General features: G+C 41.6%; 3 protein-coding genes across 5 annotated transcripts; all 3 read right to left on the bottom strand.

Moving 5' to 3' along the window:
* Nucleotides 1–1,197: 1,197 nt before the first annotated feature.
* On the bottom strand, nt 1,198–10,337 carry LOC135485687 (uncharacterized). Of its 3 annotated transcripts, none has more exons than XM_064768050.1 (7): nt 10,229–10,337; nt 6,328–9,544; nt 5,710–5,856; nt 4,938–5,373; nt 4,260–4,514; nt 3,741–3,880; nt 1,198–3,161 (listed from the first exon to the last, which is right to left on the bottom strand). In XM_064768050.1, the coding sequence occupies exons 2-7, from the start codon at nt 9,518–9,520 to the stop codon at nt 2,986–2,988; spliced, it is 4,347 nt and encodes a 1,448-aa protein (XP_064624120.1). In that variant the 5' UTR covers nt 9,521–9,544; nt 10,229–10,337; the 3' UTR covers nt 1,198–2,985. The 3 variants fall into 3 exon arrangements, with proteins under 3 accessions (XP_064624120.1, XP_064624121.1, XP_064624122.1); XM_064768051.1 differs by having other exon boundaries at nt 10,201–10,312; XM_064768052.1 differs by lacking the exon at nt 10,229–10,337 and adding an exon at nt 10,108–10,179.
* A 1,028-nt stretch (nt 10,338–11,365) lies between these two features.
* Nucleotides 11,366–18,294, bottom strand: LOC135484906 (DNA polymerase eta-like). The gene is made up of 9 exons (XM_064766606.1): nt 18,115–18,294; nt 17,830–17,964; nt 17,395–17,609; nt 16,742–16,911; nt 16,171–16,274; nt 15,511–15,630; nt 14,999–15,188; nt 14,135–14,307; nt 11,366–13,744 (listed from the first exon to the last, which is right to left on the bottom strand). Exons 1-9 carry the CDS (start codon nt 18,237–18,239, stop codon nt 11,929–11,931), a joined length of 3,048 nt encoding a protein of 1,015 aa, XP_064622676.1. The 5' UTR covers nt 18,240–18,294; the 3' UTR covers nt 11,366–11,928.
* Nucleotides 18,295–19,864: 1,570 nt separating this feature from the next.
* On the bottom strand, nt 19,865–26,366 carry LOC135485686 (V-type proton ATPase subunit D-like). Its single transcript, XM_064768048.1, has 7 exons — nt 26,292–26,366; nt 25,324–25,441; nt 24,739–24,931; nt 23,910–24,080; nt 23,233–23,311; nt 22,516–22,668; nt 19,865–21,884 (listed from the first exon to the last, which is right to left on the bottom strand). Exons 1-6 carry the CDS (start codon nt 26,333–26,335, stop codon nt 22,521–22,523), a joined length of 753 nt encoding a protein of 250 aa, XP_064624118.1. The 5' UTR covers nt 26,336–26,366; the 3' UTR covers nt 19,865–21,884; nt 22,516–22,520.
* Nucleotides 26,367–27,326: the final 960 nt, after the last annotated feature.

Genomic DNA, 27,326 nt, shown 5'->3' with positions numbered 1-27,326 from the left:
ATGGTAGAGGTTTCAAACATGATTTGGCCTGGTTGTGACTGTCTCATCTCTCTCAGCGTGTTGGCAAAATTGTGGAGGTGCCAGACCTTATTTGGCCTGGTTGTGACTGTCTCATCTCGCTCAGCGTGTTGGCAAAATGGTGGAGGTGCCAGACCTTATTTGGCCTGGTTGTGACTGTTTCATCTCTCTCAGCGTGTTGGCAAAATGGTGGAGGTGCCAGACCTTATTTGGCCTGGTTGTGACTGTCTCATCTCTCTCAGCGTGTTGGCACAATGGTGGAGGTGCCAGGCTTGATTCGTCCTTGCTTTGACTGTCTCTTCTCATTCAATCTGTTGACAAGACAGTGGAAGTTCGAGGCTCAATTTGGCCTAGTTGTGATCTCTCCAACAGTGTTTACAAAACGGTTGAGGTGTTTGACTCAAGTTGGTCTAGTTGTGTTTGTCTCATGTCTCTCACTGTGTGACGAGGTGGTGGATTTGCCAGGTCTAATGCATTGGGACTGTGTTAGAATTGTTTCTGTGCACTTTGTGATGGGATTCCTTCAAGTGCACTGAGTGATGGGATCCCTTCAAGTACGCCGTGAGATGGGACCCTTCAAGTGCACTGTGTGATGGGAACCCTCCAAGTGCACTGTGAGCTTGAAACCATAAGTGTGCTGTAAGTTGGGATCCCTTCAAGTGTGCTGTAAGTTGGGATCCCTTCAAGTGCACTGTGAGATGGGATCCCTCCAAGTGGACAGTGAGATGAGATCCCTCAAAGTGTACTGTGAGATGGAATCTCTTTAAGTGTCTGTGAGATGAGATGGTGTGTTGTGAGATGGCATCCCTTCAAATGCGCTGCGAGATGGGATCCCTTCTGGTGTGCTGCGAGATGGCATCCCTGCAAATGCGCTGTGAGATGGGATCCCTTCAAGTGCGCAGTGAGATGGGATCCCTTTAAATGTGCTGTGAGATGGAATTCCTCAAAGCGCACTGTGAGATAGCATACCTTCAAGTGCACTGTGAGATGGGATGGATCTCTCCATCGCTTCTTAGTGTGGTGCTTTTCTGGTCAGCCGATGAGCTATCATATTGATGGTTCAAGGAATTTCTCCCCCTCTTCTGACAAAAGGAAAGTTGCCTGATTTTGACCATCCAAGGGCATCAGACTGTTGTGGGTACAACAGTTTGACATCATGGAGAAACTCAGAACTACTCATTACGTAATACACGGTCTTTCTTTACAAATTCATATATCTGTCTGTACAAATTTAGAAATAATATTATTGCATTAACAATGGCACATTATCAAACACTCACAAAGCGCTCAAAAAATGACAAGATGCTATTTATAGCACAATGCATTATAAGGAATACATGTACTTTTCATTGTGCAGTTTAACATAGTCTGTTGTATTTGTAATTTGGTAGATTAAGTAGATGTTATGTATAATGATCAGATTTTACAATACAATGTACAACGTTGTGTACGATGTATGCATCTTGCACTTTTAGACTACAATCAGGTATTGGCCTAACGTTTCTGAAGACAGCAATTACCGGGAGATGTTCACAGATGGAGATTCATGTGCACCGCTGAATAGAATTTACACAGTAATAAACACTATAAATCAGCTTACTTAATACAATCTATATATAACAGAGCATAACAGACTATAATAATCACCATGAAATATAACACAGGTCTGCTAATTATACATGTATGACATCACAAGCGACAGTGGATATACATATTCCGGGCCACAGCAGACCCGCCAGAATCCTTTGTCAAAGCTATTTCATAGGGATAAATGGCACTCCCATGATTCCTTGAACCCCTCAATACATCTGCCACAACAGAACCCCATCTATTGTCACTTTCAATCAGCATACCGGTGCAAATAAACCAGACTCGCACTACGTAAGGGCAGCCTTCCCGAAGGTTTACGCCATTGGCAATGAAGTATATTGACTGCAGAAAGTGTAATAGTTGGGTTCTGTGATGATTTTAACCTGGCTTTAACTTCTTCTTTCCTTGAAAAAGTGTAAAATGGCACAAGTAAAGCGTCAACAGCCATACTAGTTTCCCCCTAATACGTACCTATCTATCCAGCAAAAGTATGTACAAACCTACTTCTCTGGAACCTACTATTCTAAAAAATAATACAAAATGAGTTATCTCGACGCATGAACCATAAAAATGTTAAATGAAATGCGAGTTCCTATACAGTGCTTTACATGTATACTGTCTGTATACGAGTGCTGTCGCAAAGCACTTAACATTCTTTTCTCAGCATAATCCAGATATTTCCATCAAAATTAAGGAGTGCACCTATAACACTGCGCTACACTGGCAATTTCAGGCCAGTTGAAAGTACCATTTGGCACTCTGAACCCACAAAGGACAAGGTCACCATGGTTCCCGATGTGTTATAACATGTTCAACCAGGGAATCAACATGACAATATCTATATATTCAAAACAATTCTGTCAAAAAACAAAAAATGAGATTGTACAGACTCAGAAATTATAGATGACTGACAAAATGATTTATGATCCTAGCGGGATCTGTTGGAATGAATAAATGGGATTTCCGAACGCCCTCTTCGACCCATCAAGGGTTAACATTCAAATACAGCATAAGTGTAAACCAGAATTTTCTTTGTATGACACTTACTGTAATTTCATTTAAACAGAGTTTTCTTTGTATGACAGTAACTGTAATTTCATTTAAACAGAATTTTCTTTGTATGACAGTAACTGTAATTTTATTTAAACAGAATTTTCTTTGTATGACAGTAACTGTAATTTCATTTAAACAGAATTTTCTTTGTATGACAGTAACTGTAATTTCATTTAAACAGAATTTTCTTTGTATGACAGTAACTGTAATTTCATTTAAACAGAATTTTCTTTGTATGACAGTAACTGTAATTTCATTTAAACATGTCTAACAGGTTCTAGCCATCTTTAGGACAAATAATCAACACAGCCATGATAGAAATGATTAATAATACTCCTCATCCTCCTCTTCATCATAATAATCATGGTAACGCCGTCGACGATCTCCATATCTGTCATACTCATCATTAGAAAAATCAGAGTCATCTTCTTCATCATCTTCATCGTCTTCATCATAGTACGCCGGGGGGTAACCTGATGGATGTCTGGCAGTCGTGGCATCTGCAATAGAGAGAAATACATCTTAAAGGGAGTCGATAGGCAGCAGCCAGGTAGGCAAGATAAAGTTGCACGAAATTGCCAATAGGGGTCCCTCTTATCTTTCAGTGTACGAAAACTGTTCATGCTTGCACCAGGAAGATATTTATTCCAACATAAAACACGACCCAGTCCCCTAACTGTGCATTTGAGTCACATGAAGATCACAATTTGACCCCATTTTTCCTCCATTCAGTCCCACTTTAAAGCTAATAATTCCAAAACGCCTCGATTGCAATGTAGCCCCGATTGGGCTGTATTTTACACGGTGCCTCATTTTTTACGGCAGCAGTCTTGATTTCCAAACCAGATATGGTCACCATGGTAGAGCTGCCCATGATGCTCGACTGAACAGACCCACCGTCAGAGAGAGTTGTCAGCAAGTTTTGTACAGACAACTCGTTAAGTTTTAGGTGTGATAGAATTGAAATGAACACAGCACTGTTTGTTGGTCTCTGTCCTGAAATCGAAAATGTCCGACCCCGATTTAAAGTCCTCAAATTAGTGTTACAGGACCAACAACATTATTGTCAAAAAATTTACCTTTAACATGCTCTAATGGATCAAACTTCAATCCGGCGGCAATATCAGGATGGTTATCCTCGTACTCCTTCTTGGCAAGGAGCCCAGCCTTCTCCATCTCTTTGCGATGCAGCTCATAGATGTCCGTTTGGGGAGGACACCTGTAGGGATAAAAACAAATTAAACCTTGAGCACTCGAGCGTTTTTAATGTTTTTCCATCTGCTCCTCCTGAAAAATGCCTCAAAGTTCCTAAATATGAGCAATTTCAACATGAAATTTGTAGTATTACTTGTCAGTAACAGACAACTCCATTGATGGGTAGAACATCAGCTCAAGTAGAAGGACATTTTGATTCAGTACTTTCACCGCAGATGTCACAGCTGAATCGCGGGCCTCCACGGGCACTCACAGGCGTATGAAGGTAAAAGCTGCGGGCGTCCACAGGTGTTTGGAGGGCTAAAGGGTTAAGACAATAGATTCATTCAAATTACTGTGCTACCGTACATCATGAATTGAAATGTTGACATTTATTAACTTACGCATTTTTATCGTGTGGATTTCCGAAATGATCATAATCAATGTTTGGCGCTCGGCAGACGTAGCACATGGTGGCACCACAGCTGCACCTCATCTTGTTACAACCCTCGATCTTGTAGAACCGTTTCTTACATTTCCAACATGTCCGGATCATCGCTTCCGAGATCTTGTTCTCGATGTATGTCCTCATGTTCGTCTGACCTTGTTTCTCCACTTCCTCACATTTCAAAGGGATGTGGTTGGGTTCCTGGCACAGACTGAAAGAAAATGGGTTTTGAAAATCTACTTGGTAAAGAATCTGGGAATCTCGTTAATCTGGGCCTCGTTGTCTTAAACAAGTTTTGCCATTAACGCTGGCGTTAAGTCTAATGGAAATAACTTAAACAGATAATGCCAAATTAATTTTACCTCAGCTCCAAGTCTAATGACTAATGTGTTTCGAACACCTTAGCCTAGGTCTTTGAAACAGTTATTTTAGCATCTTTATTTTCAAATTTCTGAGAACTAGCACAGTGCACATCGGGGCATGGCTGTAACCCTGTGAAGCGATTTATAAGGCTTGCACTTATTGCATCGGGAGATCGGAACTTTTGCCCGAAAATGCATTTGGCAATCAACAAGCTCGTCAGCGAGACATTAAGAACAAATTATTAAAAGGAAAACCACTTGTCAATACTCACCGGCACGATTCTTTCAAACAATCCGGATTCTGGCAACGTAAAACTTTGTCATTCTCATCCTCCATGATCGTGGCAAAGCTACAGAACGGACACGAGACCAAGTTCTCGATCCCCGCCTGCTTCACTTCCTCCTCTTGAATCTTGTTGAGGAGTCCGGAGAAAACGTTCGAGGGTAAGACCTCCTGCAACGTCTTCATGGTGTATTCCTCCTCACAATCCCCGTGCAAACACGGAAACGTCAATTTGCTACTCCCGATATTCTCCTCGGCCGACCGGCGGACACATTCGGCACAGCACAGGTGACCATCGACGCACGCTTTCATATCTTCAAACAGGCATTCGTCCTCGTAACAACACGGACATTCATATAGCTCACCGTTTTTCTTTGCTCGCTCGATTTTGTTTTCCCGAACTTTTTTCTGCGTTTCCAAGTGATCTGAAATAATGTAAATTCTTTTTATCAACTGATTTAATTTCTTTTTTAAATATATTAACATGACACATAAAATCTTCTCTAAGACTACATACAGTATTTTGCTTCATGCATTGTCTGTCTGATCATGGCATAGAGTGTGTATTTCATAACTGATTAGACTTTGAAGTTTCAGTTGAAAGAATATACGTTTCGTTCAATTGCTGTTTTTTTAGAGAGATGTCCTGATTAAAGAGGTCAAATTGAATGGAAACAACCAATTTGGGACCAAAACTAGTGTCCTTAATAGAGAGGTTATAAATCTTGTCCGCTACGGGAGGTTCCACTGTAATACTGTACCTTTAATCTTAACCTCGTTCCTAGTGAATGCAAGTTCTTTATAAAAGTACTCATCGGGCTCTTCTGGAAACGTCATCTGATCCGAGATGGAGCGTTTTTTCTTGAGGAACTTCTGTGGGTATGCAGACCGTGACCTCTTGGTGCGGACTGGAAGAAGAAACAAACAGACAACGTTTACAAAAATAGGAAATACCACTTACTATTAAATTCATCAAAGATTTGTGAATACCAGTATCTATCCTCGCACATGTACAGAATGACAATATGCACATTTGTACAAGTGTGTGCCAGAAATGCGAAGAAATGAGAATGGAGAGCTCTCCATATCAACAGGCCCATCTAAATTTTGTCAACGTCATGTACAATGTATCTAATTACTCCATTTGTTCAGAGGACTACATAAAATGCAATTTACATCAGTTCGTTGCAAGCCGGACTATGCTGCGTCTTTCAGAAAAGTGGAAAACCAACCAAAATGTTCAACTTAGTATTGTAAAAGCGGAACAAAGTTCATAGTTTCATTTTGATGTGCCACCACAAGCCACAATGTACATTATGGCAAAGTTCTTCTTCACAAGTAGAAATTGAACTGTCCCATGGGATTATTATCATACTCACGATCACCATTTGCCACCTCTTCCTCGAGTTCTTTTAACGTTGTCGTCAGATGACCCGTGTGTTTCTCCATCGTCGTTTTGATATGTTCCTCCCGGAGATAGGGGAAGGTGTTCATCAGATGGACATAGACGTGCTTCTTGTAGGACTCCGACACAGATTTCTCCTCACTACAGAAGACTGCAACAGGATCAGGGAACAACTCTAAAAACTCATTTAGTCTGAATGTACTCAACATCCCACAAACTTTGAGGCGGTCTTCGTGTTTCCGTTGCTCTTCCAACACATCCTTTTTCTTCGGATAAGTCCTCCGATCAAACAAGGTGGACGCTAGATTTTTGACACGCTCGGGGTCGTTTTTCAAGACTTCAAGTTGTTCATAAAGATAATTCGGATCACAATCTGGGAATATTGCCGAGAGATTCTGAACCTGTTCTTCAAGAGAGATATCTAGAGTATCTCTCGACTCAGATGCTGCAGTAGCCGATGGTGGTCTTGATGCTGGAGCAGGCTCTTCTCCTCGCATAACTTCCACATCTTCTCCTTCCTGTGACATCCTCAAAAATTCCTCCGTGACAACTTGTACCCGATCGGCCTCCTCATGGTGAGCCTCTAAATATGCATAGATTTCATTTCTATCTTTGTGCGGGAACAACCTGGCAACCCGTATCATGTCGTCATACAGGGGGTCTTGATTGACAACCTCGGCCGCAGCCACCTCCTTGACGCCTGAATTTTCCACAGGCGCTCGACCGTTTGTAAGTTCATTTTGGACAACATCGACCCTATCATTCTCTCCGCGATGCGCATCCAGCAAAGTATAGATCTGGAATTGGTCGACGTTTGGAAACTTTTTAACAAGCTGATCAACATCATGCAAAAATAAATCCTCATCGTCATTGTTTTTAATGTCATGGACCGTCCGATTGTCAGTTTGTCTCCCAGATAAGATTCCAGAAATAACCCGATTTATGCGATTAGTGCGACCATTCACAAACTCTGCACTTGCTTCCACCAATCCAAACACTTCATTTGGATCCACATCCTCAATGCCATGTTCGGTCTGAAGCTTTTTCAGAATGACCTCTGTATCAGCCAAAATGTCCACTTCCTCTTCTCCAACTGACGTACCCACAGTATTCAAAACCCCTTCAATAGCACTTCCCTCATTGCCTGACCTATCCTCGACTACAATATTCCCCTCCAAAATGTCATTCATAACTGCCTCGACCCTATTATCCTCTTTTCGCCGTTCATTTAACTTTTCATAAATCACATCAACGTTCGACCCACCCAAAATATTGGCAATATTCTGCGCATCTCGTTGCAATGATGCAATCTTTGCAAGGGATAACTTGGAAGTAGACCGAGTGATATTCGGTGCCCCAGGACTAGTTGTGACAGAAGTTGAAGGATTCGTCTCGTTGCCAGAGTTGACGACAGCTGCATCAACCTCTTCATATGGAGTTGCGTCGCTGACAACATTCGACTCCAAATTGGAACCTTCCTCCATTGGCACCGTTTCAAGTTTTTCACTCCCCATAACATCAAGTTGTGGTTTTCTTCCCTCAGTTCCCACATCCCTCTCAAAATTTAATTGACCATCGCCGATATCTACTTCCGGCACATCAACGGATACCGGAGCATCCGTCCGGATTTGTTCCTCGGATATTTCGGCTGGGCCAATGTCAAGTCCACCAACGCTAGAACAGCTTGTTTCTGAATCCTTGGGCTTGGGCTGCTCATCAGCAGTACCATGTCCTCCAGCTGTAACTTCAACCGGTTTCTCCTTTTCATTGCTGTAACTTGGCATGGAGTTCAAATGCATATCGTCATTATGATTCTGATCACGAACGGACAGAACCTCGCTTGTTGTATTTTCTTGACTTAAGGACAGTTCATATTCTTGAGTACTAGAAGCATCGTCAATCAGCCGCGAGGCCTCAGGCGGAGCGTCAGTAGAGACAGCTGCTTGGGCCTGGTACTTAGGCACGTTAGGCGGTGGCCAGTTCTTCCCCCGGCCCTTCAGTGAGAAATCTTGCTCTTTGGCAAAAACCTCCTCATCCTCTCTCGATTCTTCACCATCTTCAACATGACTTGGTTGATTCCTGTAATACGCGGGTGGACCCATTTTACCCCGGCTACAATGTCGTCTGCGAATTTTCAACTTTTTGCGTTTTGGTCTCGAAGCTGAACTCTGAGCATCAATTAAGTCCTTATCTGGTTCAAAAACACCAAGGCTGTTGGCAGATGTCGTATCATCATCCAGTTCGTCACTTTCAGCAGGCAGTACTACCAGCGTGACCGATTTCTTTCTTTCCCTCCTGCTGAACTCTCTGGATTCAGGCTCTGCAACAATTGTCTCAAACTTATCTCTACTGGGGGCATCATCACTAGACAAAAGAGGTGGATTCTCCTCTGCCTTATCTACCAAAGAGAGCTTACTACTCTGCCGTGGCAAACCAGAATCTATCTTAGCCATCTCTTTATCGAAGTAATCATCACGTAGCCAATCTGGACACGCGTCAATCCACTCCAAATCATTTGAAGACTGTTTGGAAACAACCGGCTTAACAAAACGCTCTTTCATAGTGTTGTCATGGCTTTTCAAAGCATGCAAATTCCCCTTGAAAATGTCACTAGGGGACAGAACGTCACTGCCTGGAGTAGAAACCAGACGCTTTGTATCAGATCCAATTCCAATGCCCTCCGTTCTAATAAACCCCCGACTTCCAAGGGAAGAGAACGGATCTCTTGCAATCGCATCATCCGGTGTCTCCACAACATTCTCACTCAAATTTGGATCCGCTAAACAGTTGAGTTCCGAAGCAGTCGAATCAACTCTGCGGAAGGCTTTCAATGCCAAATCTTTAGCAAAGTCAACCGGGTTGAATAATAAACGACTTTCCACATATTCAACAGGTGTCTCGAGAGGAGAGGTGACACTTGCTATTTCAGCATTGTTCCAGCCGGACTCAGCTTCGCTGTCGCTGTCACTCTTCAAAGTAAAGCTTACTGTCTTGTTGCCAATGCCATTCACGTCATCACTATTTAAGTCTAGAGAGCATCCAGAAGAGTGACGTCGACGCTTTCGGGGTGACTGTCGCTCCTCCAGCGTGCCCGTCTCAAAGTTGATATCAGCTGATCCATTCGGAACATCATCGACGTAGGGGCGCTTGCGGGTCTCGTCCATCATACCGTTGTATTAGTCTAACATCAGCTGGAAAGACAAGAGTATCATTTCAAAAGTTAATTGCATTCATTATCACAGACAAAAAACAAACTCTTCATCTGTACACTTCTCGACTTTGGTTCAAGTACGCCTGCCCTATGGCTATGGGCATGGCTTGGCTATTTTCACTTCGAGTGTTCTTTTTAATTTAACAACCTCCAACCAGCATTTTCACCTCATCTGTACACTTCTCGACTTTGGTTCAACTACGCCTGCCCTATGGCTATGGGCATGGCTGGGCTACTTTCACTTTGAGAGTTCTTTTCAACAACCTCCAACCAGCATTTTCACCTCATCGGTACACTTCTCGACTTTGGTTCAACTACGCCTGCCCTATGATGCATGGCTATGGCTGGGCTACTTTCACTTTGGGAGTTCTTTTTAACAACCTCCAACCAGCATTTTCACCAATTCTTGTTTTGTACAATGCCTGCAGCACGCCAACAAATGTGGGTCATCATGACATCACCAGACATCACAACATCATGCAGATATCTGCACGTACACACACAGGTACAATTAACAATACATGCTACACACACGACACTCACACTGACCATTCCGACGTCAGTTTTTTTGACGATCTTCGACATCGGATTATCAACAAACGGAAGCCAATAAAACGATGACTTATGGACCATTACCATCAGGTAAATCATGGAATTCACGTACATCATTTGTATACAAGAATGAAACCTTCCCGGTGCTTTTTTCCGCATAATAAATGTGGCTGCAACAACAACATCACATGCACGTCTCGCGATGTCAGCATTGCTCGTTCGGAAACTTTCGGATTGTAAATAAGGTCACCGGAGATTACCGAGTGCATGCGGAGTTTGAGTACCGGGAGTTTTAAATCCCCCGACAATAGATCTGAATTGCTACTGCAGTCATTCTTAAACTAGATTCCCATTTCTCTTTATAAGTTACTTATTCTAGTCAGTAGATGACTATCGTGAGGTGAGATTGTGCCAGAAAGAGACAAAGTCACAACCATGTACACACTGGAAACTCTCTTTAGTCTTTGTGGACCCCTATTAAACAAGAAACTGCCTGATGACCCATTACCTGTCATTTCCATTAAAACCGACCTCTGTAATCAGGACACCTCTCTATCACAGACATCACTGGTCAGTCCAAAGGGCGACCCTAACAGACAGGTTTTACTGCAGATCTGAAGACATTTTACGGCCACTTACGTGATGATAGTCCCAATGAAGTTGGCAATAATTATCACAACGGGAATGGCGATAATATCTTTCCTGACTTTTGCCTTTACATGTATTAGGGAAACACTTAGCTGCTACAGACGAATCAAGAATTAAGTGATCTGCACATTTTTTTACCGTAACCTATAAAAGAATTTGTGCTGTTCATCCACCAGGCCATTCAGGAGCTATGCAGATGGAGGGACACATGCAGACACAAACCCACCACAAGGACAGTTATGGCCCTGTCCTTCCTCCGTCGGACGTTGACAATGACCAAGCCATTCATCAGAACCTCAACATCCAATTCATCATTTTCAGGGAGCGTTTAGATTCCAGAGGAAAATCGACGGCAGGCAAATAGACTCATTCACACAACTGCTTTCATCCATCCATTTTGTGGGAGGGTGACATTTTGGTCTCGGAGAAGAATATATCACATATATTTGACTATGTCCCACATATTTCTGATCACTTCACAACCAGTGTACTTTCATTTGATATCTCGCTCAACAAGTATTTGTACTTGTAAGTAGACAAGTAGATAGTAAGACAAAAAGTTTTGTGGAGAAATATTTTATTTTCAAAATGACACATTGTTATCGTACAAGCGCATAAAATACCGTATGCGAGAGAAAAAGCTCTCAAACTTGCAGTGTACATCAAAGAACAGGCAGCGTTATTGATAAAACATTGAAAAAATTTTGAAATATAAGAAATAGTGGCATTAATTGACAAAATGATAAGTTCCTCAGACAATGGAACCTCCCTAAGCAGACACCCTCTCTATCAAGGACAATAGTTCTGGTCCCAAATTGGTTGTTTCCGTTCAATTCAACTTCTCTAATCAGGACACCTCTCTATTAAGGATAGCACCTGTCAGTCAAGAAGGTGTCCTTCATAGAAAGGTTATACTTGAAATTATCAGATCATCTCCGAGAGCATGGTTTTCCTTCTTCATCCAATTTGTCAAGATGACACAATCTACAATGAATGGCTCTACAAATTGGGTTGTACCATTGGAGATGTACCGGTACACTCTTTCCCTGTCATTCATCACCAGAACCCAGGGTTCAAGGGTTGGAGCTTAAAATGGAACGTCCCAAATTTTTAGTCCAAAGACCAAATATCGTATTGTAGATGTACAATCTTTCCCTGTCATTCTTAATGTTTAAAGAACTTATCCAACGCCCCAATACCTTTCCCTTTCTTAGCTTTCTTGCTATGGCTCTGAGCAGCCGTACTACCTTTCCGTTTGATAGGACCACTAGAATTCATGAGTCTTTGCTGCGGTGGGCCCTGTGTCTGGTTCTGTAGATCTAAAGCAAAGTGGTAGTCTTCATGCTCAGGCAAATCCCAAGCTGGGATCATCTGGCCACATTTTGGACATTTTGATTCATCGGTTACTATAGCAACAGTGTTAGCTGCCTCGTCAGTTGCTATAGTAACACTGTTAGCTGCCTCATCAGTTGCTATAGTAACATTTTTAGATGCCTCGTCACCTAACACCGCATTTGATGATTCATCATCTATAACAACCAACGGAACAGACTGGATCTTATTTTTGCCAGATTTAGATTTAGAACGAGGAGTTTCGTACTTTCTGTGTACACCACTAGCAGATAACTCGGTCACCTGTGAATTAGAAATTGTTTCCTGAGAACCTACAACAATACTATCAGAACCTTTATCTATTGAATGCAAATCACCGTCAGAGGTGTCAGATTTACGACCTACAGCACTCGACTTCTCAACATTGTTACTGACACTTTTACAAATCTTCACAACAGATTTCGATTTTGAACCATCCTGAAAGAACTTCTTCAAACCTTTTGCCTTTTTCTTCTCCTCCAGTATTTTCCTCTTATTAAACTCACGAATCTCGGCTTGTATGTCCCATGGCAAACTATCAAACACACCCATGTCTATTTCATCGACAGAATATGCGCTATAAACGGAATCATTGGAACTTTCATCAGTACCTAAAGTCACTACCGACGTTGCACTTTTAGTTCTAACAGAGTCTACTTCATCAATTGCATCAGTTATGGAGCCTGTGGATTCTATGTGAGCGCTAATGCTTGCCACAGGTGCTACATCTTTTACAACATGCTTGGATATTTTTGCCCCTCTTGACCCTCTCTCAGAACATGTGACATTAGTCCTTAAACTAGATGTATTTATCACATCACTACTCAAGACAGAACACCCTTTCTCGCAAACAACATCCTGTTCTAAATCTGACAATTCCCGATTATCTTTTCTTGACATGTACGAATCAAAGAACGATTTTGCCTTTTTCTTTGAACTGACCCCTTGCTGCTTAGAAGCCAGCTCAACGTTTTCTAAACTGTTCAGACTGGCATCTCCCTTCAAAGCAGCGCATGCTTTTGCCGGAAGGCAAGAATCGTTATCAGTTTCAGAGCAATCCTCGGCACTGGCGCCCTCTTTTAGGGCAGTTTCAGAATGAATAGCACCATTTATCACAGTAACAGGATCAGACTCGTTGTCAACGCCCAGAGAATCCAGTGACGAATGTTCACAATTTGATCCAGAACTACCAACTTTCCTTGCCATAAAACTGGCAAAGAATGACTTTGACTTTCCTTTTTTTGGCGTCGAATTCGATTTGTCCGTCACACTAGTTGTTTTTAATCCATCACTCATATTAGAACTCTCATCCAAAGACGTCTTTTCATGCCTAGAACAACCAGGAACAATCTCACTGCTGTCCTCCTCTGAGTCACAATCAAGTCCTACGTTGGACGTAACAGAAGACTTTCTCGCTTGGCTAAAAAGACTCACCAGACTACCCCTCTTCTCCTTTTTGTCCACACCGGGCGAAGGTGTCATTTTAGAGCCAAAGAACGCGCTCGTGTTTGGGTTTTGCGACATGAAACTAGTGATATTTGCATTGGTCGAATCCAGTGAATCTTGAAACTTCCCAGCTGACAGTCCAAGACATATGATGACAGGTGTCCTATTGAGAGAAAGAGGGTTAGAGTCATTAAACGATCCAAAGTTTACGTTGTCACAAACTAAGTTCATAAATCAAATTTCCTTTAAATTTTCTCTTGTTCACTACGTAAGACTTCATCAGAAAATTACTTGATCATTGCTGATCATCAATGTTGTAGACGGCATTATGCCTAGGACTGATTATGCCTTGGACAGATTAGGCCTTGGACAATATTTGGGAAATTTCTGAAAAAGTATAACTTTTTATAAATTGAAGTCAGTTGTCTTTTTGCAATTTATATTTTTGCGAATCTATGTTAGGTTATTCGCAAAAATCGGACAGTTTATAATATTTGACACTCATATCAACGGGACAGGATACCAGTCTATTTTCACTCTGCCAACAACTTACCACGCCATCTGGTGAACAGGAGCAGTATTAAACTTCTGCAGCAGAAGGTAGGCGTCGTCTGCTATCTTCTTCCCGCTGTACGTAGAAAGGGCACATGACCTGGAGGCTGTGATCGGTTGCGGGTCAGCCATGTATCGTATGCTGATTGTCACATGTTTTGCTATGCGACAATTCTGTAAGAGATGAATGTCAAAGACAGTGATTAGAGCAGGAAATCTTTCAAAAAGCATCGATTTTTAGACTAAATGTCACTACTCCAAGTAACTGAAAACCTTGATCTCAGGTAAAAAACATGACAAGGTGTCCAACACATATTTTAGACATGGTTTTACACATGTGGCAGACACAGCCTGTGACCTTAGGCAAGTCAAATCCCCTTGATTTCTAAGCACTTTCAATGGGGACTTTCAATCAATCAATCAATCAATACGGAGTCTTGTATAGCGCCAGATCCACCATGGAAATGGTGCTCACGGCGCTGTTAAAAAGTTCACAAATGTCTACAAAAACAGGTGTCCCTTTAGTCTCTTTTTGAAAATGTCCACAGACTCTGATTCCCTGATGTTCCTTGGAAGTTCAGCCAGGGAGAGCATAAGATCTTATCCAAGTGTGAAACATGATACAGCTTCTTTAACCAATGAGGGCTATTCAAACTGGAGCTCTTCCATACTAATTCAGGACCTGGACATGAATCAGAAGCCTCACAATCCGGAAAATATGTTTAAAACTCTGCTTATCGTGGCACTGATTTAAAGTTTTCGAAGGAGTACTTGGAAATTCATCTCGGGACATAAGACAGAATCACTAGGCCATAAACCAAATTGCCGCCTAATTATACATGTAGGAGTATGCCTGAACACTCACATCTTCTTTATCTTTTGTCAACCTCTCCTCGAGCTCTCCACAGAGTTCCCCGAGCCAGTGCTTCACCTTGTCCTTGGTGTCCAAGGCGGTCTTGCCTCGGAAGTTCTTACTGCAACCAATCGACTTGGGCAGCTGACGAGCGGACACTGGCTCATTCTCAATGCCACGGCAAACCTCGTACAACCATGACCTGGAAAGGATTGGTTCTGACTAATGAGTTCTTCCATCCATTTCATCAATATCAGATATTTTCTTTGAACTTGATTAATTATAAACAACTTTCCACTGACAGTATCATTTAATTTCAAGCCATTTGACATATGTTTGATTCACAATTGCTTTGTTTTCAATTATAAATAAATTCTTCTAGGTTGTTTTCAAATAATTCAAGCAGCAATCTTGCCTCGCGTTTCAGGTGAAAAAACATCCACAGCTTTCAATGCAATTTAAAGAAACACATGCTAGAAAATATGCAGGAAACCAATGTTCCAAGAAGCCAAAGTTACACGCACCCAGTTTTTTCTCCAAATAGTTGTTTCAACTGCTGATCAGAAAACCTACGAATATCATCCATGAACTCAATGTCGAGCTGCTCAACCAGACTGACACCAAGTTTACCTCCCAAATGACGTCTGCAATGGAAAAAATACAGGAGTAGGATACAGTAGAACCTCTCTATTGTGGACGCCCTTAGGACAAATCCATGAATTCTGTTCATAATTGAGAGGTGTCCTGATCAAAGAAGCCAAATTCTATGGAAATGACAAGTTTGCAATCACCAATTACAGTGTCCATGATAGAGAGTGTGTCCTTAATAGAGAGGTGATTCCTAAGAAAGGTTCCAGTGTATCATTGAGGAAGCTTAGCACGTTTAATTAGCAAAAGCCAAAGTAGTCTTTTTACTAAAACATTTTTTTAATGTAGCTCAAAATAAAGACACGTAGAACATTTGAAAATGTGTCTATATTTTGACTAAGCCACCTCAGATCATTTGCGTATCTTACACATTATGACCTTACAGATTTCAGAAATTTTGACGCCATGATTTGTAAAGATATACTTTTTACATAAATGATGAAAGTTATAGTCCAACTCCAAAGGTATCTGTCATATGAAATCACTCAGTCCAATTCCTGATGTATCTGTCTCATGAAATTGATTGAAAATCTTACATTTTCCTAACCGGTAATGTCTGGAAAAGTTTCTGCACAGATGACTGAGGCAGGACAGTCTGGCGATTAGGCTTGTGAAATCCACAGACTAACTTCGACAGCATCTGGAATAATGTCAACAACTAAGGTTTGTTTCACAACAAAAGATGAAAACCCCATTAAATTATTGAAAATAGACTGTCTGGCAAGCAACAGGTTGTTATTAATGTACTGTAAAAGAGGAGAAATCCGATCAGGTTGGTTTGCGTTGACTCATCCAGGTGGCTTTATTGTGAACAGTACAGTAATGCATTGCATGATGAACCATGAGAACATATCTCTTTGTTGCTCAAACATGAAATGGCAAGCAGATCTGTTCACCTCCACTATCTATAGGGAAGGGTGGGTCTTTAATCATGTTTTTTCACGACACTAAAATTTTGCGAAATGCTCATTTTCACTTTGCGATCAACTGCATACGCTGCTGAAATTTAATGCAACTGCATAAATGAAATTTTTGCACTTATTAAGTTGGTGTTTGATGGCAGGATTTTACGTTTTGGTCCTGTCATAAGTTTAACATGAAACGTACCTTGTTATGAGCTACGCCAGCTGAACATCTGAAGCCCGTCTCTGTGTAGACAGCTTGTCGAATCTCCTCCACCATCACCGCAGCTACAGTCAGTCTCTGCTCGTGGTACGTGACCTCACGGTTCTCATACAGGTACCTCAACCAATTCCTCATACCCATTGCACGTTGCTCTGAATGAAACAATAACAACACGTTGCACAAGTCAGTTTCAGTTCCTTCAGAAATCACATGATTACAAAAAAGAGTAATTCTACTATCTTTCAACTAAGACCAACACTGCCTATTTCCAGATGAGCACCTCTTGTGGTAGAGTGGCCGAGTTTTGCTGACTGAGTTATGGGGTCAGGTTACATCGATTTCATTGTCACATCTGTCAGGAACATTAAACTACAGGCTGATCCCATAACTCACCCATTTTGTTGCCCGAAAAAAGAGCTCCACCACAAGAGGCACTGCTCAAGAAAGATTCACATTCACATTCAGAAGCAGAACACCAGACAACACAGCAGTAGTTTGTCTATGTCATGCTGCTGAAAAAGGTGAGGTTGTCTTGGACAGGGAAGCCTCCCTCTTCCAGAAAACATACATCTTATAAAGACACCTTTCCAAATTTTGCAAAAGATGAGAATATGTTAGCCCGCATATATAGCTACCCTCAGGAGTCCCTTTAGCTTTGTCTTTTTCATCTCCTTCCCAACCGACGACGAAAGTATTTGGCAATTGATGATCTTCTATCTGGGCGAGTTCTTTCATCCGGGCCTCCACTTCCGTCGTCACATCAATGTAGGCTTCGTCTATGCTTGCTCTCTCCACACATTTACTGAACTTGCAGAGTACTTCGATAACTTCTGCACCCGCCTGGCGGTACCTGAGAGGAAGAACAATACTGGTACTGAGTCCTTGATCAATTATTCTAGCAATCAGAACGCAACTACATGTACTCTCAGCAGGAGGTATGGAGTATTCTGTAGGGCACTGTCCACCTATGTGAGATCTTTTACTTGCAACAGCATTGACACTCAGGTAAAAGGGACCATGGACATTTCAGATCAAGCTATCGGACATTTGTAGTAAGGGAATATCTGTACCTCGTCAGATCAGCCTTGCCCCTAACCTCCGGTACTCGGCACAGCACAATACTTGGACACTTTTCTTTGGCTTCATCCCCTCTCATCTGACGCGTCACGCCACACGCTCTTGCTTCATATCCAACGGCTATGATTCTTAACATCAGATAAGAAGAAATAAGAGTCAGTTGCAAATCATTTAGGATTAGAAATGTTCAAAGTCAAATTCAATTACAAAATTTTTTTAATGACTGGCGTGGGCCTTTATAGAAGTTCATACAATCATCGGTTACAGACTACTCTCACCCTCCTCCTTTCCAAGTATTGTACTGCACCACTGCACATGGCTGTCCTTTCAGCTCCGGATTCAATCTCTGTTCAACTTGGACATAGAAACAGTCCATGTCGACCAGCACTACCACTCGATCCATTTTGGCCTATATTGGTACACCACAGACTAAATAGTGAACTGTCTTTGGGTAATGAGCTTCATCTCATCTCTTCTGCAAGAAATAAGCACCAAGTGTTACTTTATGCCTACAAGGCGGTTATTTTCACAACTTGTTGTGGCCAGCGGTGGCTTACTCTGCCTGGTGCAGGGGCCTCAATTAGGCTGATTAGCAGAAATTTTCACGTTAAGACTTACAGCGCTGTTAAAGTTAACGTTGTTTTGAACAACTCAGCTGTACATACTGTATAATGGTGGTGTAAATGGAAAGATAGTCCCTCGAATCATAGAGTCCTTCACAGATGCCTCAGCCTGTGTTCACAGACACTACGTCACACAAGTCAAGAAAAAAGATACTCAACTCTTTCATGCAGGCCTACAAACTATTGTAGTGTAAGGTAGGCGTATACCGTGCAATAGCTGTGTATCGTGTAAATAGTGCTTGAGTGGTGTGGCGTAAATGGAAAGATAGATGCTAGAATCATGGGGACATAAGTCCTTCACCAATGCCTGTGTGTGGCTGTGCTGCCTATGCTGTGTGTAGGCCTATGTCATGATGTATCATGCCTACGTCAACTTCCAGCAGCCAGCAGATAGTGAGTATTTGGGTCAAGTTCACCCAACCTTTTCATAGTTTCCATGATGAGTTGTGGCATTTTGACTGTCCTGATCTCGGATGATGACAGTATCCTGTGACTGTTTTCAGTTTTGTTATCATAGGGCCTAATTGTTTTGGCACTGTTAATGTATTATATATATGTAGGCTGATTTCTCGGGGGAGAAAAAAACATTTTTTTACCTATTTAGTCAATTGATATTTAATCATAGTTAGCTACTAGTAATATGGGCTCTAGAAACTGACATGTCAAGACTTAGTATCAAGAAAATAAACCATAGAATCAAAAGAAATCTGAGAAAATAGAAAGGAAAGTTTTTCAAAAACTTCACAAAAATCTAACGTTGTTTTGTTGTCATAAGCTAGACTGATTCCAACTCGGCCGCCGAGGTGCTGTCTTCCAAATAGCCTGTTGGGCCTACTCCACAGGCAGCAGTTGAATGGACTTCAAAATGTTCCCACTGTCTATCGATCTTGGAATTCCCCAATGTCTCCCTTACTGGCAATACTTAATTGTCAGTACTGAGAAGGCGATATTTTGTCCCACTGCCTGTGTTTGCTTGCTACATTCATACCAGGTTCACTGAATTGACTTATATCAATAGTTTTCGAACTCTCAGCTTCTGGAAATGCAGCTGTCCCCAGCTACTGAACTGGTTGAAACAGATGACTGCAGCGCTCCTCAGTAAGTCTCATCACTATAGTTTGGGACTGACAATATCCTTGGCATCCATTGTGGTTTACACCACAGCTGGTCAGCAGTAAAGAGGATAGACAACAGCTCAAGTTTGTCACAAGCGCATTACTGTATAAGGCCTCTCATAAATGTGGAATGTCCATCTCCATTGATCAAAGCCTAATCCACTTGCACTCTGTCATAGAAGGCAACCCAACCTTCTTTTTGAGATTTTTATCCACACCGCTGTCCTTCTTACAGGAGAACAATGGAAAGCGTCTTGTCCAAGAACACAGAAACAACAATTACATCTGAGTACAATGCATTTATTGATAAATATTTCCATCCTATTCACATAATTTGTTGTCCTTTACTGACATTTCTATAAGCAGGACAGCCTCTAAACTAAGGACTGATGTTTTGTCTGGAATTAAGCATTTCCAGCAAATTTAACCTCTCTAATTTATATAATAACACATTTCTATTGAGGACAACATTGGTCAGTCTCATCACATATGCAAAGGCTCTTATGAAGTTGTCAACATTGAAATGTAATTTGGAGAAAATGATGATTCGATGATCATTTTGAATCGTAAGACCCAAGACCTGCAAGATGACACCTTACAACACACATGTTGTGCACATGAAACCCCGACATTATTTTCAACAGCTGGAGAAGCTCATTACCCATCCGTGCAATGATATCAGCTGACATTATTCAAGAATGTGGCAGCATCTTGTTTACGTTATTGTTGACATCACCACAAGGGCATTTCTGAAGACATTTTACTGGCAATCGTTACACATACTATTACCAGGCAAATGCCCTAGCAGTAAAGAGAATATTCTACCCACTGAGGACTTCTAAGATCTCAGTTTATATACAAAATATACAGAACATCGTACAACACCAATGACTAGTGGAGGCGGACACTAAAACTTGCTTTACTTGCAGAATGCTGAAGTATGCTGAGGAATTCGACAGACACTCAACTGATTGCAGTGAAGATTAATGATTGCACATTCTAAAAGGCCTTGGCCAAAGGAGGTTAATCTTTGTAATGGAAAACATGCCAAGTCTTGTTTTGATCGCAGCGGTCCTTGGTGTCGCAACCACTAGGTAATGGCAAAAGTTCACTTCAAGCACTTGAAAAATAGAAATAACACCTCTCCCCGTTATTCCTCCTCGTCTAATCAGGACTGCTGGAGTAGACCTCAAATAATGTTCAAAACTCTTGGCTGCTACCTTTGGTTTCCGTCTCCTTGGGATTCAGTCTACTCCAGTTGTCTTGATTAGACAACCAAGGACGACCTGCTGGTAATAATGAAGCAACTTTTCCTCTGCAGTTGGATAAGAAGAAACAGATTTCTCAGCAACTCGATAAGCCAAATTTGTAGGTTGACATTTTCATTTTGAAAATGCAAGCATTGGCTGCTAGAGTACACATTTATACAACTCAGAAATAAACGGTGATGACTCTCATCCCTTGAGATGAAATACACTGTCAGCGATGATACAGTAACGTTCCATTCATAATTCAAAAGGCAAAGACCCAACTTGCGGCCATGTTTATACTGGAATGACGATGAAAATCAATTAACATGCTGGAGTTTTTCTTCGGAAAGACCGACCCTGCACCAATATCACAACATGCCACTGGGCAAGGAACTATCTCCATGTTGACTCATGGAAACGGTAGGATTTCGACACTTGTTCAAATGACACCCAACAGCCTAAATTACACTACATTTTGTCAATAAAAATTGACTGTCTCCTAAAAAATCGAAGGAGTAGAAGTGGAGAATCTAAATAGTTTCATTGTAAAACGCAATGTGTACCATATCCAACACAGTTAACCATATCATTGCCCACACAATGACTGATCTCTCCTCCAAATTCAGGCAAAAAATAAAACTTTTCAAAAATTTCCATTGCACTTTCAGATAAGCTACAATTGTCGAAGCCATCTTTCTAAAATTGCAAAAACCAGATATATTATTTTGCGATGACACTCCTCAAATACATTACCATAGCTTGGGACGAGGTTAGGTATCACGGACCAGGTGACTAATCAGTCCAGTAAATTGAGACCAAAAGGTCATACCTTGTCGAGAACAGACGTGCTTGCTCCTTCTCTCATCTATTTCGTTTTACATTACCATAGATACCAAAATTATCAATCCGAGGTGTATCTTTCATACAATATATACATTTAACCAAATATCATAGAGTATAGCACAATGAAGAAAAATTGCCAACGTCTTTTCTAACACCTTGCAGATTCAACGTCGACTGCCCGCAACCACCCTAGTCAGCACAGCACCTCACATATCACCTGGAAGAGATGATGAAATTTAAAATATTGCATTGACAGCTGAGGGGCAACTATTGCCTCTACTGGTACAAGTATTATTGGGCTATTTGTCGTCGTCAGAAACAAACTGGAGACCATTTGAAGAACATTTGGCAACCTCATGTGTCCTAAGTTGTGCCCGGACAACTCCTCGGCTGCAGGAAGGTCCCCGACATGTGGCTGGGCATTAGCCACAGCAGCCGATTGGCTGAAACACACCATTATGGCGTGATTTGAAGTGGCTTCCCTTAGTTTTTGCCCAGAACCCCAGCCCACCATCCCTCCCGAGTGGGTGGGAGGAGGAATAGGGTTTACACTGACTACCTCCATTACACCAACCCGTCTTCTATCCCTCATGAGTCATAAGGAAGGAACCAATGCCTTTTGGTAAAAGTAAAAGTACAGTGGGACCTCCCTTAGCGGACACCTCTTTACTAAGGACACACTCTATAAAGGATATCCAACACACGTGGTCCCACTTCCGTCATTTCCATTGAATTTGACCTCTGTATTCAGGACACCTCTAAATTTAGGACAGCATTTGTCAGTCCCAAGGGTGTCCTTAATAGAGAGGTTCTACTCCACAACCCTACGCCAACAGACACGGTCTCACCTTTGTCAGTTGTTGAAGAGAAGGTCCTCGTCCCTATCATCGTCAATCAAGTTAGGTGCTTCATCAGGCTCGAGACCCTTAGCTTTCAATGCTAAACGAAGCAACTCTTTCTTTTCTTTAATTATCTTCTTCTTTTCCTGAATCTTCTTTAGTCTAATCAAGAAAATAAGGACCAAATCATCATTCAAGTTTAAGTGGATGAAGAACCGTTCAAAACTTTCAAGAGATAAAAAGGGGAAGGGGTAATTGCAGAACGGCCTTGGTAAAAGGACAAAAGAGATTATCTCCAAGGAGAGAATTCCATGGTGTTGATGAAAATGTTCATGTACATGTATCTCAAATTATCTTATAACTAACATTACGCAAAATTGGCATAAGTAAAATACTAACGGTACTCAGCAAAGGAATAATCTGCAACCATGTTTCTAACTTTCAAGTCACACCTGTAACTAACGTAATGGGCAGGTCTTCAAGAGTGACTTGCAGGTCTCACAGGACTTAGCTAAATGAATCTTTGATGGTGCTGATTCCACAAAGTCGGACTGGATGAAGAGAAAGACCAACACCAAAGGTTTGATATCTGAGACAAGGAACCTAAAGGAGAAACCCAGGAACTGATTTTAGTCCACTCCAGCCTCTTTTCTTGATAGTGATGACGGCTGTATGAGGACCATCTACAACCGGAAGGCAAGAATACGATCACTTAAACTGACATACCTGTAGAATTCCTCTCGCTCTCTTTCGTCTAACTCTGATGTGATGTATTCTAAAGTCCTCTGAATCCTAGGAATGATAACTGCAAAGAAATCACATTTAAATCAAGTTGTGAAAAATAACGTTCTATGTTAGGGTTATGCTTTTTTCCATGTGAAATCGTACAAAACTGCAGTCTGTTTGAATACTGTCGTGACTGTAAGCATTGTTCGTAAGTAAGCTAGTAAGTTTGAAGAGTACAACGGTGAGTAGGGGAAGGTGTTACAAATGTGCCAGTGATTTCAACCTTCACAGGGTAGGTTTGGAAAACACCCAGTGATGTACAGTAGAACATATTGATACCTTCTTCAAATTCACTTAGCAAGACAGGAACACCTGTGCACCCAATGAAATGATTATCTTCCCACAGGTGTTCCTGTAGTGTAGTAAAAAGGTGTTTAGAATCAACCCTGTCGTTCGTGTTGTAACGTCATTGCGTCCCGACAGACATCCGATTATTTTTCAATCCTTCAACCTTCACACGGCCCGAGATCGTGATTTTGGAGCTGTGGCAAACCAACTTTTGACTCCCTGAGGTGAAATATTGGGTGAAATGCCAGGCATTATCACACTTGTGTTTTGCATTGATGAAATAGATGTGACCTTTTGTCGAGATATTCCAAAGAACATCTTTAACTTACCATACTCTATAGCATTAACTCTCCTGTTGGTTAATTTGATAACTTCATCTAGAGTGATAAACGACGTCTGTAGTGATGCCAACTCCACTAGAAGTTCTACGGCTTTACTGTAGTTCTTCTTCAGTTTGTCGATCTGCTGGCCGCCTCGGGATAGACCAGTCAGTTCATAACCTGAAGCACAAAACAAGACATCATAATTCATGACTCGAGAAAAATAAGTGTGGATTCCTTAAACGCCTATGCCCTTCCTGCATGTATATTTATCCGTTTCACTCAATCTAGTGCGTTTATCTAAACACCAGACGATACTAATAACCAGTCATAATGCATAAGTACATGTTTGAATGCGCGCATCAATTTTCCCGATCGCTGCATGTAAATTTAGGGTATATGTGTGCAATTGTAATATGAGAATACTATAATCCACATGGTAGGTTTTCATATCAATCTTAGCAAATCTGCCAAACGTTGCAAGTTTTCTTTGGTGCCCTCATGGCAATGGCGTGTGTTATTTTCATGGAAACGACCACCAAAGAAAACTAACGGCATAGGTCTTTAAGATGATGATTTTGTTTTAATTCATTTTTTCCTCATAGAAACAGTGGATAGATAAAAGTATCTTCAATCGATTTTCTCCCAGGCACACAACAGAGTTAACTGGGGTCCATTCGAAAGTCCACAGAGTGTCAGATAGTACGTAGCTTATTAGTGAACATTTCTGCAATCTTACAACTTACTGTAGTCCTCAGCAACATTAACTTATGCTACATGTACTTTTGAAATCCTAATAATATCAAACCTGCAACCTGTACGCCTCAACCGTACTTACTATCACTTCCATCGGTGTAGTGTTCAAAGATGGGCAGGGAGACGCCAGCGACATTATCCTTCCGTTGTCGGACTTTGATCTGTGCTTTATTCACATTCTGTATGACTAGATGGTTGAAATCTCCGGTGGTGAATTTGGCTTCAGCTAATGAGAATGCAGCATCTTTCATCACTTCGCCCATTTTCTGCTTAGTCTGAAAGAGATTTTGCAGCAAGTTCAGCGCCAGGCAAACAAGCGATTTTTGTCACGTACAACAACCTGCGACAACAACACAAATGTAGCTGCCAGTGTGACAAAAATATCTCTCATGTACTGGTAAAACCGGTGATCATTGGGTTTGATAATGATCCCAGGTCTGTGCAATCACAGACTCTTGTCCCAGGCACCAGCGATCATGACCACCGCAGACCAAGCAAATATATCACAGGGTTTCTACCTTTGCTTCAAGAAGAGGGGGACATATCCCCCCTTATTTTGGCATGGGGGTATATAACTTATGCCTCATTTTGACAATTGGATCCCATTTACTGTTTCCTAGTACTTCATGACATAATCATGCATGAATTTTGGCAACAATCAACAAACCTCGATAATCTTCGTCAATATCATCCTGAACCGCAAGGTCAAAGCATCAGCCTTCTTCTTCAGTAAACTATGGCCTTTCTGAGCTCCCTTGAGGCGTCCCTTCATTATAGTAAGGGCCCTAAAACAAAAAGATGTTTAATTATGACGATATTGCTAACCTGAGGGACCAGTAACTTGAGGCATGCGGTTATGTTTTAGTGTATTCAGGTGGATTTTGTTCAAAAAATGGTCGTCCGACCAACAACATTAGAAATATTTTGTTTTTAGCACCTGTTCTCATTTAAGAGACCTGTAACTCTTGAAAGAATCTCTTTAACTGACCCATTATCGGAGACCACTGACAGTCCGGGCCCCAGGGTCAAGACAGGTCCAACTCCAGGGGTTGGACGACATTGAAGAACATCGGTCCCGGATATGCCGATGGTACGGTTCGCGCATAAATGACCAATCAGTTAACAGAGCCAGCAAATGAGGTAATTCATGCATCATCAGTTGTGCAACGTCATTTGCTGGCTCTGTTAGCTGATTGGTGAGTTATGTGCAAACTGTACCATCGTCATCATATATGTTATCCGCAAACGGGCAATCTGGTAGGCGGTACCGAGGCGAATTTAGTGTCGTTTTGGATTATTGATACACTAAATACAGCAAAATGAAGAGGGACCGGGAGAGGGGATTTGAGATTATTGTACCAACTGGAGAGTGCCTATCAAAATCTCAGGGTACAAGGATACTCAACACGTGTGGGGCCAGGGAGATCAAAATGAAGTGGGCAGTTGTCCATCCGACAATCGAGTATAGATAATATGCTGTAGAAATGCTACTTAAATTCGGACACTCTGGAAGCCAGCCAGATTCAGTTGCATTTTTCACACGAAACAATAAGTTGAAGTGACCCATTTTTAGTTTCTAGAGAATGAATATGACATAAACTATTAAGATGTTTCATCATATACACTAATACTCACATCCTCGAAGGGAAAACGCTGAGTCTATCACTCCTGCCAGACATCGCTTCTTTTTTAGGTTTCCAATAAACTACGCATGCCCAGTCACATGATCGGATATTTGACAACCAGCTGGCAGAGACATCGCTCAATAACCAGCTGGATGACTGAATCGATAACCAGCTGACAGAGGTAGCTGTGTAATTATCAGAGCTGGGAACAGTAGTTAGCATCCGGATGCGCATCCAAAGCACAAAAGATTAACAGACAGCCCATATCAATTTCATCTTCAGGTTCAGTATTGTAAAAGGACTGCTTACTATTACTTTGAGGCGTTTCAACTCTTCCAGCTGGTTATCAAATACCAGCTAAGGCCACCGACCATGCTCATTCTTGTGACATCATCACTCTTTCAGCTATCTATGTGGAAGTTACTTACAGATCCCAGGGTATTTTGTAGTCTAACTCTTCCAGTTGGTTATCAAAATTCCAACTTATTGACTCTTCCAGTTGGAAGCTTTTTCTATCCCATTCCCAGGGAGTATTTTTTCACTCCACCAACTCCTCTTATTTTGACTCTGCTGCTCATTTATATCAGAATATTTCAACTTCCAATCCCCACCAATTTAATTATTTCCGAGGCGTCCATTCACAAATTGACGAAAAAAGAATTGGCCAAAAGACATAGATTCATGACTATGGCAATCGCAGGGCGTCGCAGATAACTTCCCAGTTCATACAGTGACAGCACCAAGGCAGTCAAACATCAGGAGGAAAAGCAGATCCTGATAGGTAGTCCTGATAAAGCTGACAGGTAGTCCTGACAGGTATAGTCCTGATAGCTGGCAGCTTCCAAAATCATCAGGCAGCATTTGTGAAAAAGAAGGATGCACCGCTGGCTTATCAAGACACATTTTTTGGGCGCTCTTCCAGCCCACGAAGCTTTTATCGCAGTCTCCAAAGTTTGTCTTCTCCCAAATGTCAGGAAATGACCAGAAAAGACTTTTTCAGGCTTCTAAAACGGATATTTTTTCTGGGGAGAACCAGACACCCCAA

This window comes from Lineus longissimus, chromosome 3, assembly GCF_910592395.1.
Source record: "Lineus longissimus chromosome 3, tnLinLong1.2, whole genome shotgun sequence".
Classification (NCBI taxonomy): Eukaryota; Metazoa; Nemertea; class Pilidiophora; order Heteronemertea; family Lineidae; genus Lineus; species Lineus longissimus.
This window is presented reverse-complemented; position numbering and strand designations above follow the sequence as displayed.

Coding starts and splice junctions, on each gene's coding strand:
- LOC135485687 (XM_064768050.1), bottom strand. CDS start 9,520: ATGATGGACGAGACCCGCAAGCGCCCCTACGTCGATGATGTTCCGAAT. Junction 5,374..5,709: donor GAACGAGGTTAAGATTAAAG/GTACAGTATTAC, acceptor ACATTATTTCAG/ATCACTTGGAAACGCAGAAA. Junction 4,515..4,937: donor TGTTTGAAAGAATCGTGCCG/GTGAGTATTGAC, acceptor ATTTTCTTTCAG/TCTGTGCCAGGAACCCAACC.
- LOC135484906 (XM_064766606.1), bottom strand. CDS start 18,239: ATGGATCGAGTGGTAGTGCTGGTCGACATGGACTGTTTCTATGTCCAA. Junction 17,965..18,114: donor AATACTTGGAAAGGAGGAGG/GTGAGAGTAGTC, acceptor TCTGATGTTAAG/AATCATAGCCGTTGGATATG. Junction 16,275..16,741: donor CTGGCGTAGCTCATAACAAG/GTACGTTTCATG, acceptor ACATTATTCCAG/ATGCTGTCGAAGTTAGTCTG.
- LOC135485686 (XM_064768048.1), bottom strand. CDS start 26,335: ATGTCTGGCAGGAGTGATAGACTCAGCGTTTTCCCTTCGAGGAT. Junction 25,442..26,291: donor AGCGTTTTCCCTTCGAGGAT/GTGAGTATTAGT, acceptor TTTTTGTTTTAG/GGCCCTTACTATAATGAAGG. Junction 22,669..23,232: donor GAGCGAGAGGAATTCTACAG/GTATGTCAGTTT, acceptor TTTCTTGATTAG/ACTAAAGAAGATTCAGGAAA.